Source organism: Eucyclogobius newberryi, unplaced genomic scaffold (genome assembly GCF_026437365.1).
Source record: "Eucyclogobius newberryi isolate DKJ021-1_F unplaced genomic scaffold, fEucNew1.0.hap1 SCAF_17, whole genome shotgun sequence".
NCBI lineage: Eukaryota > Metazoa > Chordata > Actinopteri > Gobiiformes > Gobiidae > Eucyclogobius > Eucyclogobius newberryi.
This window is the reverse complement of record NW_027315801.1, coordinates 13,418,879-13,435,978: the sequence shown is the minus strand read 5'-3', so window position 1 is coordinate 13,435,978 and position 17,100 is coordinate 13,418,879. Positions and strand designations below refer to the sequence as shown.

At 44.5% G+C, this 17,100-nt stretch overlaps 1 protein-coding gene across 1 annotated transcript in view; it reads right to left on the bottom strand.

Annotated features, from left to right (window-relative positions):
• itga5 (integrin, alpha 5 (fibronectin receptor, alpha polypeptide)) overlaps positions 1 to 17,100 on the bottom strand; it is a 70,161-nt gene that overhangs the window by 20,453 nt on the left and 32,608 nt on the right. The window contains exons 12-18 of the mRNA XM_072449246.1: positions 16,562 to 16,770; positions 15,320 to 15,511; positions 15,195 to 15,240; positions 14,969 to 15,082; positions 8,197 to 8,252; positions 7,381 to 7,538; positions 6,517 to 6,654 (exon numbers count right to left, since the gene is read on the bottom strand). Of these exons, the coding sequence (XP_072305347.1) occupies positions 6,517 to 6,654; positions 7,381 to 7,538; positions 8,197 to 8,252; positions 14,969 to 15,082; positions 15,195 to 15,240; positions 15,320 to 15,511; positions 16,562 to 16,770 (913 nt within the window). The remainder of the gene's footprint in view (positions 1 to 6,516; positions 6,655 to 7,380; positions 7,539 to 8,196; positions 8,253 to 14,968; positions 15,083 to 15,194; positions 15,241 to 15,319; positions 15,512 to 16,561; positions 16,771 to 17,100) is intronic.

Here is a 17,100-nt window from a genome sequence, read left to right as displayed (position 1 = left end):
TCACACCTCTAAAAATCGTGCCTCTCTACATTCTGGCTATTTCCCTTTTCTAAAATAAAAAAATTGGCGCGTCAGCGCCCCCAAATGTACCAAAAATGCATTGAGAGATGGGAAATGACCCAAAAAAAATCTGATCGTAGAATCATGAAATATTATTACGGCAACGCCGTCCGCCCAACCAAATGTCGGCCATATTGCTTCAAAAATGGCTAAACATGACTTCGGAGTTTTTCCAAACGTCGTACTTTTACGAACTCCTCCCAGGGCGTTGGCCCTAAAAAGCTGAAATTTGGTGAAAATGCTACTGAGGAGTGGGACATCAAAAGTTATCCAAATTACATTGATACCTCTCACGGTCTCTGTGCAGCGAAGCCGCAAACTGTAGCAAGAATTTCAGAAATCTCCCATATTTAAAATTTCTGCCGTTTGCAGATAAAGTCCGAATTGCGTCAAATTAGAATCAGTTGTTAAACTCTTTGCCCTAAACCTACTTGAAGTGAAATAAATTCATTTGGCGCCACAGCGCCCCCTACAGATTTTATATGGAGGTTAAATGTTTAGTTTTGCGAAATTATATGAAATTTGACACACAACTCAATTTTAGCATCCCCATCAAAAAAGTCAATGAGACCCATGTCATAATTGTTATGGCGTTGCCGTAACGATGACCGAAACCTTTCATGTTATTCCAATGGGGAAATCGCCAGAACATGTTTACACTTTAGACTTTCACAAACTCCTCCCAGGGCGTCAGCCCTATTAACCTGAAATTTGGTGAGACTCATCTTCAGGGGTGGACCATCAAAAGTTATCCACATTTTCATTCAAAGAGTCACGGTGTCTGTGCGGCAAAGCCGCACATTTTGCCAAGAATTCAAAATAAAATAGCTTTTTGATGGTAAAACAAAGGGGAGAAGATGTGACAGCGTCACAGATTCAGCAGTAGGCGTAATAAAAGGACAATTGGGGCGCGTTAGCGCCCCCTCCTCTTGCGGCGTGGCGGCGGTGTGGCGGCGGCGTGGCGAGGGCCGATCATTGCCGCTTGCGGCTATATTTTTTATTTATTTTTTTAATCTCTCTCTCTTTTCTCTCTCTCTAATATTTCTCTCTCTCCTTCTCTATCTTTCTCTTTTTTCTTCCTCGCTCTCTCTTTCTTCCTTCTCTATCTCTTTATTTTTTATTTTTTCATTTATTTTTTGATGGTGTGGCGTGGAGCACGTGCTTTGAAGACGTACAACTACAGAAGACGTACAACTACAGAAGACGTACAACTGCAGAAGACGTACAACTACAGAAGACCTACAGCCACAGAAGACGTACAACTACAGACGACGTACAACTACAGACGACGTACAACTACAGAAGACGTACAACTACAGAAGACGTACAACTACAGAAGACGTACATTTACAGAAGACGTACAGCTACAGAAGACGTACAACCACAGAAGACGTACAGCCACAGAAGACGTACAACTACAGAAGACGTACAACTACAGAAGACGTACAACTACAGAAGACGTACAACTACAGAAGACGTACAGCTACAGAAGACGTACAACCACAGAAGAAGTACAGCCACAGAAGACGTACAACTACAGAAGACGTACAACTACAGAAGACGTACAACTACAGAAGACGTACATTTACAGAAGACGTACAGCTACAGAAGACGTACAACCACAGAAGACGTACAACCACAGAAGACGTACAGCCACAGAAGACGTACAACTACAGAAGACGTACAACTACAGAAGACGTACAACTACAGAAGACGTACAACTACAGAAGACGTACAACTACAGAAGACGTACATTTACAGAAGACGTACAGCTACAGAAGACGTACAACCACAGAAGACGTACAGCCACAGAAGACGTACAACTACAGAAGACGTACAGCTACAGAAGACGTACAGCCACAGAAGACGTACAACTACAGAAGACGTACAACTACAGAAGACGTACAACTACAGAAGACGTACAACTACAGAAGACGTACATTTACAGAAGACGTACAGCTACAGAAGACGTACAACCACAGAAGACGTACAACCACAGAAGACGTACAGCCACAGAAGACGTACAGCCACAGAAGACGTACAACTACAGAAGACGTACAACTACAGAAGACGTACAACTACAGAAGACGTACAACTACAGAAGACGTACAACTACAGAAGACGTACATTTACAGAAGACGTACAGCTACAGAAGACGTACAACCACAGAAGACGTACAGCCACAGAAGACGTACAACTACAGAAGACGTACAGCTACAGAAGATGTACAGCTACAGAAGACGTACAGCTACAGAAGACGTACAACTACAGAAGGTGGCAGTAATGTAACATTTGGATACCAACCACCATAAAACACCAAAGAAGAAGAAGAAAGGTATAAGTTTGAAGGGAAAGTGTGCTTGATTGTTTCGGAGAGTATGTAAAGTGAACACTCATTTCACTAGAACATAGTGAACATTTGACTTACTTTGCATACAACATGATGAAACTAAGAAAAAACTTTTAATTTTATAATTTAACTTCTTGGTTGGACATGGGAAGGAAAAATGTATGACAATAGTTTAATTTTCTTGTGTACCGTGTGTGTAAATTGACCCTGCATGTTTTAGGGTTGTAAAGGAGTGCATTGATGCCATAGATAGAGGAATTCTGTATTTTGTTGTTTTTATCTCAGCGCTACTTCCTGTCATTTTCTCACAAACTGCCCTTTGACTGATGTAAGATCAGGATAAATATATATCGCAGGTACTTTCCCACCACAAAGTAACTAGATGAACATGAAAACCTGCCGTATGCACTCAACATTAAGCAAGAGCACGGGAAAATTATGTTCTTAAAACCCAGATCTTGATTAAAAGCAGCAGAACAATGAATCTTGTCAGTAATATTGAACCAGTAATATCAATTTGTGAATGCGTTTTTTCTTATTTCAAGCTAAGAGTCACGCTTGATGATGAAAGGTCCAGATACAGACAAACAAGTTATATTGAAACCCTCGGAAACCCACATGAGAGAAGAAGTCAAACCAACTCGAATCCCCTGAATTCAAGTCGATTTCCCTCATGCAGACATTCTTTTTTACAGCGTGAAGTCCAGTGTGTTGACTTGAAAAGCAGATAAAGATCACAGCGTGGGGGAAGGACTAAATGAAACGGCGTTGGGTGAGGGGGGCGACCGCTGGACGTGTGGCAGGGAAAGCCAAAATTGCATCCCGCTGCGTGGTATCAGTGATGAGGCTCATGACAGCAGTGGTAATAAATTGAAAACAGGCAGAGATTAGAGAGGCTGGAGGAGGCCCTTGTCATTACAGTGAACTGAAGCTCTAATTTAGGACACCATAGAAACCGCGGCGATGACTACGGCCCCATGCGCTCCCCGCTCTTCTGTGTATCTGGGCATAGAACCTTTCTGCCAGCGTTTGGGGGTGACACAGCGGAGCACAATCGTCATCAAAAAACTAGAAAGGGTGAATTTTTCCTTCAAGTGGCCGGGGCACTGGGGGCCCGCTCTTAAACCAGGGTCTTATTCAGGAGTAGCTTTGTTTTGTGTTTGTGTGTTCTATGCGTGGTTAAGTTGTTTTATATGGACGTATCTGAAATAAAGATTGAATATTATGAGTGGTAAAGTGGAGGAACACAAGGAGCTGTTTCTATTTTACAAGACTTTTGATTAGTCAATTATTTCTATTGTATATCAAACGCATTTTAACCAAAAGAAGACAGAAATATGGTGACTACAGGCTTTTAAATAGAGAATATGTGACAATAAAGTGTATTATTGATGAAGAAAAGAAAATGTTTATTCTCTTTTGACATTCTGATTTAATAATGATACTGTTTTTGTCATTAAAATAGCTGTGCCGTATTTTCCGGACTATAAGGCGCAGTTAAAAGCCTTTAATTTTTTTCAAAAACCGACAGAGCGTTTTATAATCCAGTGCGCCTTATATATGGATCCATTAATATCTCGCAGCAACTGCCAAAAGATTACGGAGAAAAGCTGGGCCACTTTCCACGCATACTGCATTAATAAAGTTCAACTGAATGACTTATCTGACTTATTTCGTTTGCGTATTATAGACAGGTGGGCTTTATGTATGAAAAATGCACCTTATATTACAGTGCTATTATTTTTTACAGTTGACTTACTGTTGCTGCCCTAGTAGCTTGATTATACATAATTGTGGAACATATTTTCTTAAATCTAGGGGATTGGATGTTCAAAACGTAAAAGGAGGAAGTATTTAATTTGATTGATCTAACTGGTTCCGGGCTCTCACTAACCCTTTGACACGTTACTAGTACACACACACACACATACATGTTTATAGCATGAACAGCTTTAGAGCAGATTTCCCAGAGCGCCAAGTAAAACAAGAGATGACCGTCATCCCACAGCCAACAAACTCTCATCCCAGAACGTATGTTAGTGACGTATGAGCTCTTTAATCTGGGGTTTGGATCGATATAATGTGTTACAGACAGTGTGCAGCTGCATGGTTTTGTCACAAAGTGCTGCTTTTTGAATATAATCTACAGAAGTAACCCATTAGCGAGAATTAAGTCGAGTTTGTCCAATATTCTGCAGCCCGACAGATCGCAAAAAGCATGTGAATCAAGATCATTAGTCATAGTCATGTGATGCGAGTTCAAGAACACCAAGGCCACTTTAAAGGCAGGGTTTTTTTTCACACGCAAAAGCTACAATGTGCGTAATGCTCGAATTAATGGATGTAGCTGTGCCATAAACTAACAGTGACGTGTGGACTGAGTTAAAAGGACCGAGAGTGCGTCGACCATTTTTAAAAACGTTTGAAAAGCACTTGGCAGCGTCGGCGTTACATGAGAGGTTACACATTTGGCTTGCGTGTGTTGGAAGACAAGCGTATGTCGTAGGAGTGTGAGGGTAACTCGGCCATTTCCTCTACAGACAAGAGCAAATGCATCGTGTTGGAACCGACGGATCAGGTTTGCCTTCTCTGAGTGACAGATGGGGAAAAACGTCTGTGGACAGCACATCGAACCAAAGTCTCAAGAAATGAGTCGGCTTTGATATGAACGTACCAAAGCTTTGATATCAGAGACAGGGTTGAGACGAATGTGGATTTGTGAAGATGAACGAGGAACGTAAAAGACAGGATTTGAACGCAATCCCAAATTACAGCTTGAGACAAATATGGCACAGCTGTAGGGGCACCCAGAAGAACTGTGGAACCACGGCAAGAACTGTGGAACCACGCGAAGAGCTGTGGAACCACGCCAAGAACTGTGGAACCACGGCAAGAACTGTGGAACCACGCCAAGAGCTGTGGAACCACGCCAAGAACTGTGGAACCACGCCAAGAGCTGTGGAACCATGGCAAGAACTGTGGAACCACGCCAAGAGCTGTGGAACCACGGCAAGAACTGTGGAACCACGCCAAGAGCTGTGGAACCACGGCAAGAACTGTGGAACCACGCCAAGAGCTGTGGAACCACGGCAAGAACTGTGGAACCGCGCCAGGAGCTGTGGAACCACACCAAGAACTGTAGAACCCCGGCAAGAGCTGTGGAACCACGCCAAGAGCTGTGGAACCACGCCAAGAACTGTGGAACCACGCCAAGAGCTGTGGAACCACGCCAAGAACTGTGGAACCACGCCAAGAGCTGTAGAACCACAACAAGAACTGTGGAAACTGTGGTCAGTTGCAATTTGAACGTTCAATCAAGGCGATCGACAAAAGATCCAATCGGGAGAAGACAGACAAACCATCAGCTTTTAACTTTACACATGTTCATTTCTAAAAACCTTTTCTATCATGGGCCACTCAGAGAGATTACACCGGTTTATACTTGTATTAGTTGAGCAGTTATGTTGTATCCTCTCATTATCCTGGATGTGTTTGAATGAAAAAATGGTGTGGCGATACATTGCTGAATGTCTCTCCATACTCTTACACCCCCTGTTCACTTTCTTTCCTGCACAAAATCCTTCTTTCCCATCGTTGTTTTTAAGACTGATGAAGTTGGACAGTGCAAGAGAAAATTTCATAATAAACTACTCTAAACTTAAAGGAGAGGTACCAGACTTTTTGGAGGGTTAAATTGGTTCATTTTGTGTTTTCTCCCAAAGTGTACGTTATTAAAAGAAGCACTTTGTGACTAAATTAGACTGTAGCTTATAATAAAGTATTTTATTTATTGTCAAACAGGAAGTAAGCACCGAAAGCAGCGCTGTGATTGGCTGCGCTTGGGCGGTCCGTCTTAGCTTCACAATTTGTCAGACAAAAGCTGTTTTAAAACAAAATAGACCAAATTATAATGTATGTGGTTATTAAGAGCTGAGGACGAGTTAGACAGATGCATTACTTCCTCCTTCCTGGCGTGAAAATTAGGTACTCCAGATTTAACATACAGTAAGTAATGTCCTCATCTAAAAACAACATATTGAAAATCTAAAGAGAGATGATTATATATTGAATGATTAAACTAGTTGGGCTCTTGTTTGTGTCCATACCTTCTGCTCGATGGCGTTGGTGGTGTGGTAGTTGAGGATGGGCCTGAGTCCGTGGGGGTCTTCAGCCGCTGTGGGGTCCAGGCTGTAGTTGAAGGCCACGTAAATGGGCGAAAGTTTATCACGAAACTCCTTCTCGTCCTGAGTCAGACAAACATATTTACCCAGTGAGCTTTGGCGCCAAGGAAAATGCAATAATAATATGTTTAATTGATTTATTTAATTTTGAGTCAGAAGTTATGATCCATCACTATAAATAGCGGTAATGGCTTTACAGAGCCCTAAATAGATCTGCCATGATAACCACATGGAATAAGATAGTTTAGTTGCGTCTCTCTGTATTCAAATGGTTTATAAATCAGTCTCTTTGTGTTTGTGTGGGAGATTTCGGAAAACAGGGGATAAATAAACGATAATGCATTTTAATGGAGGAACTAGAATTAGCCGTTACAAAATGTGAAAAATCAAACTGCATAATACATCACATAAATATCGATTTCACTTTATTGCCGAACACAATCATTGATATCTAATCAATGTTAATGTTAATTTAGTCTTGTCAGTCAGTAATCAAATATTGCATATTTTTTCAGACTGTGCAGCCCTAACATAGCAAAAAATCTTCAACATCAAATCTTCATGAAGCTTTGGTCATGGGCAGTTCGATCACACCATTAACAAGACATTGTTGAACTCTGAACTGCCAGTGATTTATTCCAAGAGTCTAAAAACATCTAAATCTTAGTTTGACTTTGGCACGGCACAGAAAGTCAAACTTTACATCCGGCTTTGTGCACAACTCCTCTGAAAATGCCACTACAATGAAAAGTCAATGAAAGACCATGTGCTGGTCAGCGGTGTTCTTACTCTGAGGTAGATCATTTTGTGGTGGCAGGCGCGCTGGCCCTGACGCACTCTGACACTTTTCAGGAGTCGCGGCTGCTGCGTCTCCAAGAACAGAGCCCTCTTGACCGCGCTCTTCTTCTTGTGCTCGCGACTGTCCAGCTGCACCTCCACCTGGAAGTCTGCAACGAGGAACGGGCACAGATGAGCTTTAAACAGCGTGAAGCTTAAGCGTTTAGCGTGAATCGGCGTTTACCAATGACGGGTACGGAAAAGGCCTTCGTAAAAACAACTAGGGACGTCGTCAACACTTAAAGATGAAATCATGACCAGGGCAAAAGCAAATGTACTGTTTTTACGAAGCTTGTCACAAATATTAAAGGTGTACAATGTCACTTTTCAGGTGGGAATGCATTGAATCCCCAAAGTGCGACAGAGGATTATATAGATTTATTTTATTTATTGTCAATAAGTCAAACCATTCGAATGTAAACTGAGACTTTTTATGTGTATTCGATTTATGAAAACACCAAATTTAAGATCGTTTTGCATTCCTCTGCTCCCCTTTTTGTCATGGGTTTGACTGGAGTGACCGCTGTGGGTAAAGTGTCTGGCTAGATTTTCCTTTTGGCCATTTCTCAGGAAAATACCATAGAATCCAAACAGTAAAACTTGCCCCACATCACTACCTTTCTATACCTGATGTTTAGAATTCCTGGTTGATATGATAAAGCGGCTTAAACACCAGCAACACTTAAATATCCCATAAAAGTAAGAGCATTTTATCATTATATTCCATTCAAAGAGAACAAGTGCAAACGAGGTATAAAGTGGTCTCACCAAGAACGTCCGGGAGGTGCTTTCCATCCGCAGATAAGCAGAACGTCACATTGACACTGCAGAAGGAGACAAGGAGGACAAGGACACAAGGAGGACAAGAACACAAGGAGGACAAGGACACAGAGAGGTCACGTTATTCATTTAATCCTGGACAAGCAGCAAATTCAATATAGAATGGAAACAAAGCAGCCGATTCATTCGTGCTTGTTCTGTCGCTTCCTTTTGGGGAACTATTTTTGTCACAGCTTCTGACATGGTTCACAAAGTGTACTCTTTATGTATAAAACCTGCTATAGTTAAGCCCGGTTCTGAAATGTGATTCTTACAATATTTAAACCATTCATATTTAAGTGTTTGCTCCTTGATGAGATTAAATGGGCACAATAAATGTAATCTTGATTATAATTTGTTTTACTGGGCTTGAAATTGTGAGTTCAATTGCCAAAATATATTTCCAGAATTAAACTTTTTTTTTGTGTGTAATTAACCTTCTACAGATAATGATGACATAATAATGATGATTGCAGAAAATATGGCTTTTGAAAACAAGTTCCGTATTTTTTCATAGTTTTGGCCAGGGAGCGACTTATACTTATATTTATACTTATATACTATACTAATACTCCGGAGCGACTTATATGTGATATTATTTGTTATTTTCACACTTGCAACCGCATTTCATACTCCAGTGCAACTTATATATGTTTTTTCATCTCTATTATGCATTTTTTGGCTGGTGCGACTTATAGTCCAGTGCGACTTATAGTCCGGAAAATACGGTAAATACAAAGAGTAACCTGCAAGCCACCAATAATCACAACTAGGGATCACAATAATAAATAAGTGCTAATTTGTGAGTAAAAACATCACGATTTAAAGATTTCTTCGCTATTAATGAGACTGTGAGCAAACAACAGTGAAATCTTTAATTTTTCTCTCATTCCCCTGGTCTAATGTCACTGTTCCTCAAGTTTGTGACTGGCTTTTCAAAATTGAACTTTCTGAAGAAGAAAATAAAGTTAAATTTAACAAAAACAGTTATTTACATTTAGGTCTATTTTTTGACGATTGAACTAATTTTGCTTCTAAAATGGTCACGATCATTACTTTTTGGTTCTTACTTATTATATTGTGACCTAAATAATCACGATTATGGATTAACTGGATAATCTTGACATCCCTAATCACAGCTAAGTATAAATTCACTAAATCATTCATCCAATCCTCTACTACTCGGGCCGTGTTGAGCGGGTTGACATTGGGCTCCACTCAGGTTTCAGCCTGGACCAGTCAATGGCCGTTTGTATTTAAACCTGAAAGCTGCTCGTTCCCATGACATCAGCTGTGCAACATGCCGAACGCCGATGCCGTCCAAAATGTTTGCGATTCCGTTTGTTTTACAAGCGGAACCACACAACAAGAGACGGCAAAAGGAAGGGGGGAAAAAAGGAAGTATTTTGATAGATACACAGAGGCTTAGTGGAAATCGTTTCATTTTCCGACTCATTTTTGTGCCGTTTGTTCTGTGAAAATAATAAACGCACAAAAAATGGTGTTTGAAACAACTTAAAACAGACGTATGATGCTTTTGTCTGCTATACAACAACCCTGGATCATTATTTCATGCGACAAGATTGCTCGAAAACGACTTGTCCATGTTCAAAACTGAAAAAGATGATTGAAACATGCACTAATTACTCTAAATATGAATTTGAGAACATAAATGCAAAGTATAAACAATCACAACATTTGCATAATATGTCCTCTTTCATCTGTTTTAGGTTTATGGTGTCGTTTATGCTTTCTGGGGGCGGTTTATGTTTTGTATTTTGCAAACCTCACACAATAAGAATGTATTGAAAATGGGTCAGGAGGGTGTTTGTAGCAGTCAGAGAACAGCCTGGTGTAGAATCTGCTGCTGGTTCAGTGAGAGCTTGTGTCCTGATGTTTCCCAGCTGTGTTCCATCGCTAAACAATATCTCATTCAACTGCACAAGGCCCCTCCCCTCTCTCTCTCTCTCCCTCTACCCTTCCTCTCCTGCTCCTCTCTTTCCCCTTTCTCTCCACAGCCCTTCCTTCTCTCTCCCTCCATCTTTCTTCCCTTCCCACTGCTCTCTCTCTCACTCTCTGCTCAGTTTCTCCTTTCTCTACTCTCCCTTCACCCTCTCTCTCCCTCTTGTCCTCTTTCTCCTTACATCTCTCTCCCCCTCCTACTGCTCTCTCTGCCCTGTTTCTCCTTTCTCTTCTCTCCCTCTCTTCCCCTTTTCCTTACTTCTCTATCCCTCTCTCTTCCACTTGCACTCACTCTTCATCTCTACCCTCCTCTCCCTTCCTCTCCCTTCCTTTCGCTCTCCCCTTACCTTCCTCCCGCAGGAGAGGAGATATCTCTCCTCAGTCTCTGCTTTCTCTTCTGATGGGAGTTAACTTACAATAGTGTGCCTCATATAACATTGTGTAATGTTGAACACAACCCATTTTTAAAACAGTGGTTCAGAATGAGTGGTAAGGCTCTCTAGAGTTCTAATATTTGTTTCCTTTTGAGTCAATTGTATCTATCTTTATTTAAATGACTATGACACTTAAAAAGTTTAATTACAGACTTGGTTTAGATCTGGGGGCACACTTTAAGCCAAGCATTTTCTTCTTAAATTATACCTGGTGATTCATTAATTGAATAAAATTGGGTTTTAATTTTAATTGAGCTTAGATTCAGTCATTTCCAACCGGCAATAATCAGATCAGGTTTTCCATCCATCCATCTTCTGCCGCTTTATCCGGGGCCGGGTCGCGGGGGCAGCAGTCTGAGCAGGGACTCCCAGACTTCCTTCTCCCCAGACACTTCCTCTAACTCCTCCGGGGGGATCCCGAGGCGTTCCCAGGCCAGCCGAGAGACATAGTCTCTCCAGCGTGTCCTGGGTCTTCCCGGGGGCCTCTTCCCGGTGGGACATGCCTGAAACACCTCCCGAGGGAGGCGCCCAGGAGGCATCCGAAACAGATGCCCGAGCCACCTCAGCTGGCTCCTCTCGACGTGGAGGAGCAGCGGCTCTACTCCGAGCTCCCCCCGTGTGGCCGAGCTCCTCACCTTATCTCTAAGGGAGCGCCCAGCCACACGGCGGAGGAAACTCATTTCGACCGCTTGTATCCGCGATCTTGTTCTTTCGGTCACTACCCAAAGCTCATGACCATAGGTGAGGGTAGGAACGTAGACCGACCGGTAAATAGAGAGCTTTGCCTTTCGGCTCAGCTCCCTCTTTACCACAACGGTCCGATGCAGCGACTGCATCACTGCAGCCGCTGCACCGATCCGCCTGTCGATCTCACGCTCCATCCTTCCCTCACTCGTGAACAAGACCCCGAGATACTTGAACTCCTCCACTTGGGGCAAGGACACCCCACCCACCTGGAGAGGGCAAGCCACCTTTTTCCGGTCGAGAACCATGGCCTCGGATTTGGAGGTGCTGATTCTCATCCCAGCCGCTTCACACTCAGCTGCAAACCGTCCCAGTGCATGTTGCAGGTCCGGGTTTGATGGAGCCATCAGGACAACATCGTCTGCAAACAGCAGAGATGAGATCCTGTGGTCCCCAAACCGGACACCCTCCGACCCCTGACTGCGCCTAGAAATTCTGTCCATAAAAATTATGAACAGAACCGGTGACAAAGGGCAGCCCTGGCGGAGTCCAACATGCACTGGGAACAGGTCTGACTTACTGCCGGCAATGCGAACACAGCTCCTGCTCCGGTCATACAGGGACCGGACAGCCCTGAGCAAAGGGCCCCGGACCCCGTACTCCCGGAGCACCCCCCAAAGGACACCCCGAGGGACACGGTCGAAAGCCTTCTCCAGATCCACAAAACACATATGGACTGGTTGGGCAAACTCCCATGAACCCTCGAGCACCCGATGGAGGGTATAGAGCTGGTCCAGTGTTCCACGACCGGGACGAAAACCACTCTGCTCCTCCTGAATCCGAGGTTCGACTATCGGTCGGATTCTCCTCTCCAGTACCTTGGAATAGACCTTACCCGGGAGGCTGAGGAGTGTGATCCCTCTGTAGTTGGAACACACCCTCCGGTCCCCCTTCTTGAACAGAGGGACCACCACCCCGGTCTGCCAGTCCAGAGGCACGGTCCCCGAACGCCACGCGATGTTGCAGAGACGTGTCAACCAAGACAGTCCTACAACATCCAGATACTTTAGGTACTCAGGGCGGATCTCATCCACCCCCGGAGCCCTGCCACCGAGGAGTTTGCGAACAACCTCAGTGACTTCAGCTTGGGTGATGGATGAGCCAGCCACCGAGTCCCCGGTCTCCACTTCCTCTTCGGAAGACGTGACTGAGGGATTAAGGAGATCCTCAAAGTATTCCTTCCACCGTCCGACGACATCCCCAGTTGAGGTCAGCAGGCCTCCACCCGCACCGTAAACGGTGTTGGTGAGACACTGCTTCCCCCTCCTGAGGCGCCGGACGGTTTGCCAGAATTTCTTTGGTGCCGACCGATAGTCCTCCTCCATGGCCTCCCCGAACTCCTCCCAGGCCCGGGTTTTTGCCTCTGCGACAGCACGAGCCGCGGCTCGCTTGGCCTGCCGATACCCGTCGATGACCTCCGGAGACCTACAAGCCAGAGTGGCCTGATAGGCCTCCTTCTTCAGTCTGACGGCATTCCTTACTTCCGGTGTCCACCACCGGGTTCGGGGGTTGCCGCCACGACAGGCACCGGAGACCTTGCGACCACAGCTCCGAGCAGCCGCATCAGCAATGGAGGCGGAGAACATGGTCCACTCGGACTCAATGTCCCCAACCTCCCCCGGGACATGGGAGAAGCTCTCCCGGAGGTGCGAGTTGAATACCCTACTGACAGAGGGCTCCACTAGACGTTCCCAACAGACCCTCACAATGCGCTTGGGTCTGCCAAGTCTGTCCGGCTTCCTCCTCTGCCAGCGGATCCAACTCACCACCAGGTGGTGATCGGTTGACAACTCTGCCCCTCTCTTCACCCGAGTGTCCAAGACACGCGGCCGGAGGTCTGATGACACGACAACAAAGTCGATCATTGACCTCCGGCCTAGGGTGTCCTGGTGCCATGTGCACTGATGGACACCCTTGTGCTTGAACATGGTGTTCGTTATGGACAATCCGTGGCTAGCACAGAAGTCCAATAACTGAACACCGCTCGGGTTCAGATCGGGGAAGCCGTTCTTCCCGATCACCCCTCTCCAGGTGTCATTGCCCACGTGGGCGTTGAAGTCCCCCAGTAGAACAACGGAGTCCCCGGTCGGTGCACTGTCCAGTACCCCTCCCAAGGACTCCAAGAAGGCCGGGTACTCTGCACTGCTGTTCGGCCCGTAGGCCGCCACAACAGTGAGAGACCTGTCCCCCACCCGAAGGCGGAGGGACGCGACCCTCTCGTTCACCGGGGTAAACTCCAACACGTGGCGGCTGAGCTGAGGGGCTATCAGCAAGCCCACACCAGCCCGCCGCCTCTCCCCGCGGGCAACACCAGAGAAGTGGAGCGTCCAGCCCCTCTCGAGGAGATGGCTTCCAGAGCCCAAACTGTGCGTGGAGGTGAGGCCGACTATATCTAGTCGGTATCGCTCAACCTCCCGCACAAGCTCAGGCTCTTTCCCCCCCAGCGAGGTGACATTCCATGTCCCCAGAGTTAGTCTCTGTGTCTGGAGATCTGGTCGCCGAGGCCCCTGCCGTCGACTGCCGCCCAGATCTCTCTGCACCGGCCCCTTATGGATCCTCCTGCGGGTGGTGGGCCCACGGGAGGGCGGCCCCACGTCGCTCTTTCGGGCTGTGCCCGGCCGGGCCCCGTGGGGTAAGACCCGGCCACCAGGCGCTCGCCATGGAGCACCCATCCCAGGCCTGGCTCCAGGATGGGGCCCCGGTGACGCCGATCCGGGCGACGGCCTTGTTCGTGTCGTCGTCATAAGAGGCTTCTGAACCGATCTTTGTCTGACCCGTCACCTAGGACCTGTTTGCCTTGGGAGACCCTACCAGGGGCATGAAGCCCCCGACAACATAGCTCCCGGGATCATTCGGGCACTCAAACCCCTCCAGAGAGGCAGATCAGGTTTTCTTTTTTTTTAAATATATAATTGTATTTCAGTTTTTAATCGAGAGGTCTACAAATAAATATGAGGAAAATGTTGTGATTATCAATATTATTATCATTATCATCATCATCATAGTTGTATTTATTTATTTATGTTAATTAGATTATTATTTTTTATCACACTGCCCTAAACTAAGGTTTATTATTATTATTATTATTTTTTATAATTATTATAATTATTTATTTCAATCGTGTTTATTTTCCCAGATCAGAGGAAAGAGAGGAGTCAGGACGTTTCTTTAAAGCCTTGAATAAAGTGGAAGAAGATGTGCTATTGACATCTGCTTTTCATTTCTACAAATCCATTTTTAATAGACCAAAGAGTGGCTACTTGAACTGCTAATTTACAAGTGAGTATTCAACAATATGAACCAGATTGGACAGTCCGGCAAATGCACGGCCAGCCATGTTGCTATTGCGCATTTCCTTCCACAGGGTGAATTCTGAAAAAAAAAAAAAACTCCACTATAGCGCATTGCTTGACGATTTGGACAAACCCTGTGTGTTTTATTACGAGCAGCAGAGAGTCGGTCAGATAAGGACGAGGACTCAACGTGAGGAAATGTGTCCAGAACAAACACAAGATGGTCCAAATCTGACCCGAGTGTCACAGGAAGCAGAACGTTTGGATTCAGATAGAGCAGGAACCAACCAGGAAACGGGAATGCTGGCGTTGCCGTCGGCGATGACACAGTTCTTCTCCTCTGGGTTGATCATCCCGGGGTGAACCGTCAGAGAGTTCGTGGTGTTAACTATAGGGCGCGACCTGCGGGCAAAGTCAGGGCAGAGATTGAAGACTCGCTCGTCGAATGCGCAATTAGCACTTTCGCTGCAATAAACAAACTGCGTAATTACATATACAACTCCACATAACACACCTATAAAGAACGGCCTTATCCACACCAAAAGCGCCCACGATGAGGTCTGAAAGCAATGAAGCAAAATTAGGCTCCGTGTCTACACAAATCTGCAGCGCTGATTGCCAAATGAGAGGTCTGTTTACCAGGATAACCGTTCATGTCCAGGTCCTGAGCTCCTCGAAGGGAAAATCCAAAAATGGACGGAAACTTCCCAGCGGCCCACTGTCCCGCGATCACCTGAGATGGCTTTTCCCGGAGCCCCTCGGTGAAGCCATTGTAGATGTAAACAAGGCCCTGGTGGTCGTCTCCTCCAAAAGGTGAGCTGACTGCCACATCTATGGCGAGAAAACGCATTGTTTCTTGAAGTTTTGTGGGTCAGACGGTACTTTTTATGTGGAAGCGGCTCACGCTGAAGTCATGCCTGGAATGTTATTTTTTTTATTTGACATACATGAGAGCACCTTTGTTTTGTCAAATTCATGTGTAGAGAGTTAAAAACGGTGTCCCTTTTGTGTAAAATTTGCATAAACTTTGCATGGAATGAATGTCCCCGGTGTGATGTCACTTCCTGTCATTTTATACAGATTTTTTTACTTTTTCTCCCCAAACAGCCACTTGATCGGTGTGAAACTATCATTCGTATTTATAACAGGTATAAACCCCGTCACTACTACATACTCAGTTATCTTAAAGGCAAACGATAGCCCTACATTTGGTGAGGAAAGAAAAAAAAATTAATGACAAAAATTATCAGATCTGAAACTTCCTGTTATTAAAGACAGATAAATCTTTTCTCTCAAAAATATATTCATTGCAAGTGGAATTGGAGTTGACGTGAGGTTTTTATTATAACAAGATTTGCATTATGGCTGCACAATATTGGAAATGATTGCAATATGTCTGTTAAGTGTTGCAATATCGATAATATTATAATAATTACATATACTTTTTGACACAATCATTTCAGTTATATTAAAACAAATCTGTACATGCCGTAATGCGATAGTCAAACTCGGACAAAAAAGCAAAAAAAATCCAAGGTGTCATTGTGATGCATTTACCGTATTTTCCGCACTATAGGGCACACTGTCCATGGATGGTCTATTTTCATATATAACTATAAGTGAAGCAAAACGTGAAACAAAACATGTACCACACAAAATTGCTTTGAGGTCAGTAAGCGCAACCAGAATTATAACCATATATAAGAAAATTAAAGGCTTTTAAGTGCGCCTTATAGTGGGAAAAATACGGTAGTTTGTTGCAATATCGATATATTGTGATATTGTGCAGCCCTGTTTTCCATCACACTTCTTTTCTGCAGTGTGTGATGGAGATATGGAACGGTAAAACAACTGAATCAAACTGAATGGATCCGTCTTTACCATTGAAGCCGTCCTGGTCCAGATCTCCCAAAGACGCGATGGTGTTCCCGAACCGTCCATTCACCTGTGGGCCGGTGAAGGGAGGCAGGCTGAGCTCCAGTCTGAGCGGGGCCTGCTGCAAGTAAACATAGACCCTCCCCATCTCCTCCAGGCGGCCCCCGGAACCCCGCACCATGAACATAGGGGCCCCCACCAACAGGTCCACCAACCTGCACCAACACAGACTTCAGATTACACACTGGACCATGGGAAGAGCAGTAACTTATCAATATATTTTATGTCCGTTTACTTTCACCTATTACTTTCACAACATTACTTTTACCCATTACTTTTACCTTTTTACCTTTACCTTTTTACCTTTACCTTTTTACTTTTACCTTTTTACTTTTACCTTTTTACATTCTACATTCGACATTTTACATTTTACATTTACCTTTTACTTTTTATTTGAGGGGAAAATGAACAGAGACATAAATCAAGTAAAAAACAAATGGTCTGCACTAGATTATAGTTAAATAACTACTTTCCATCTCACAAAT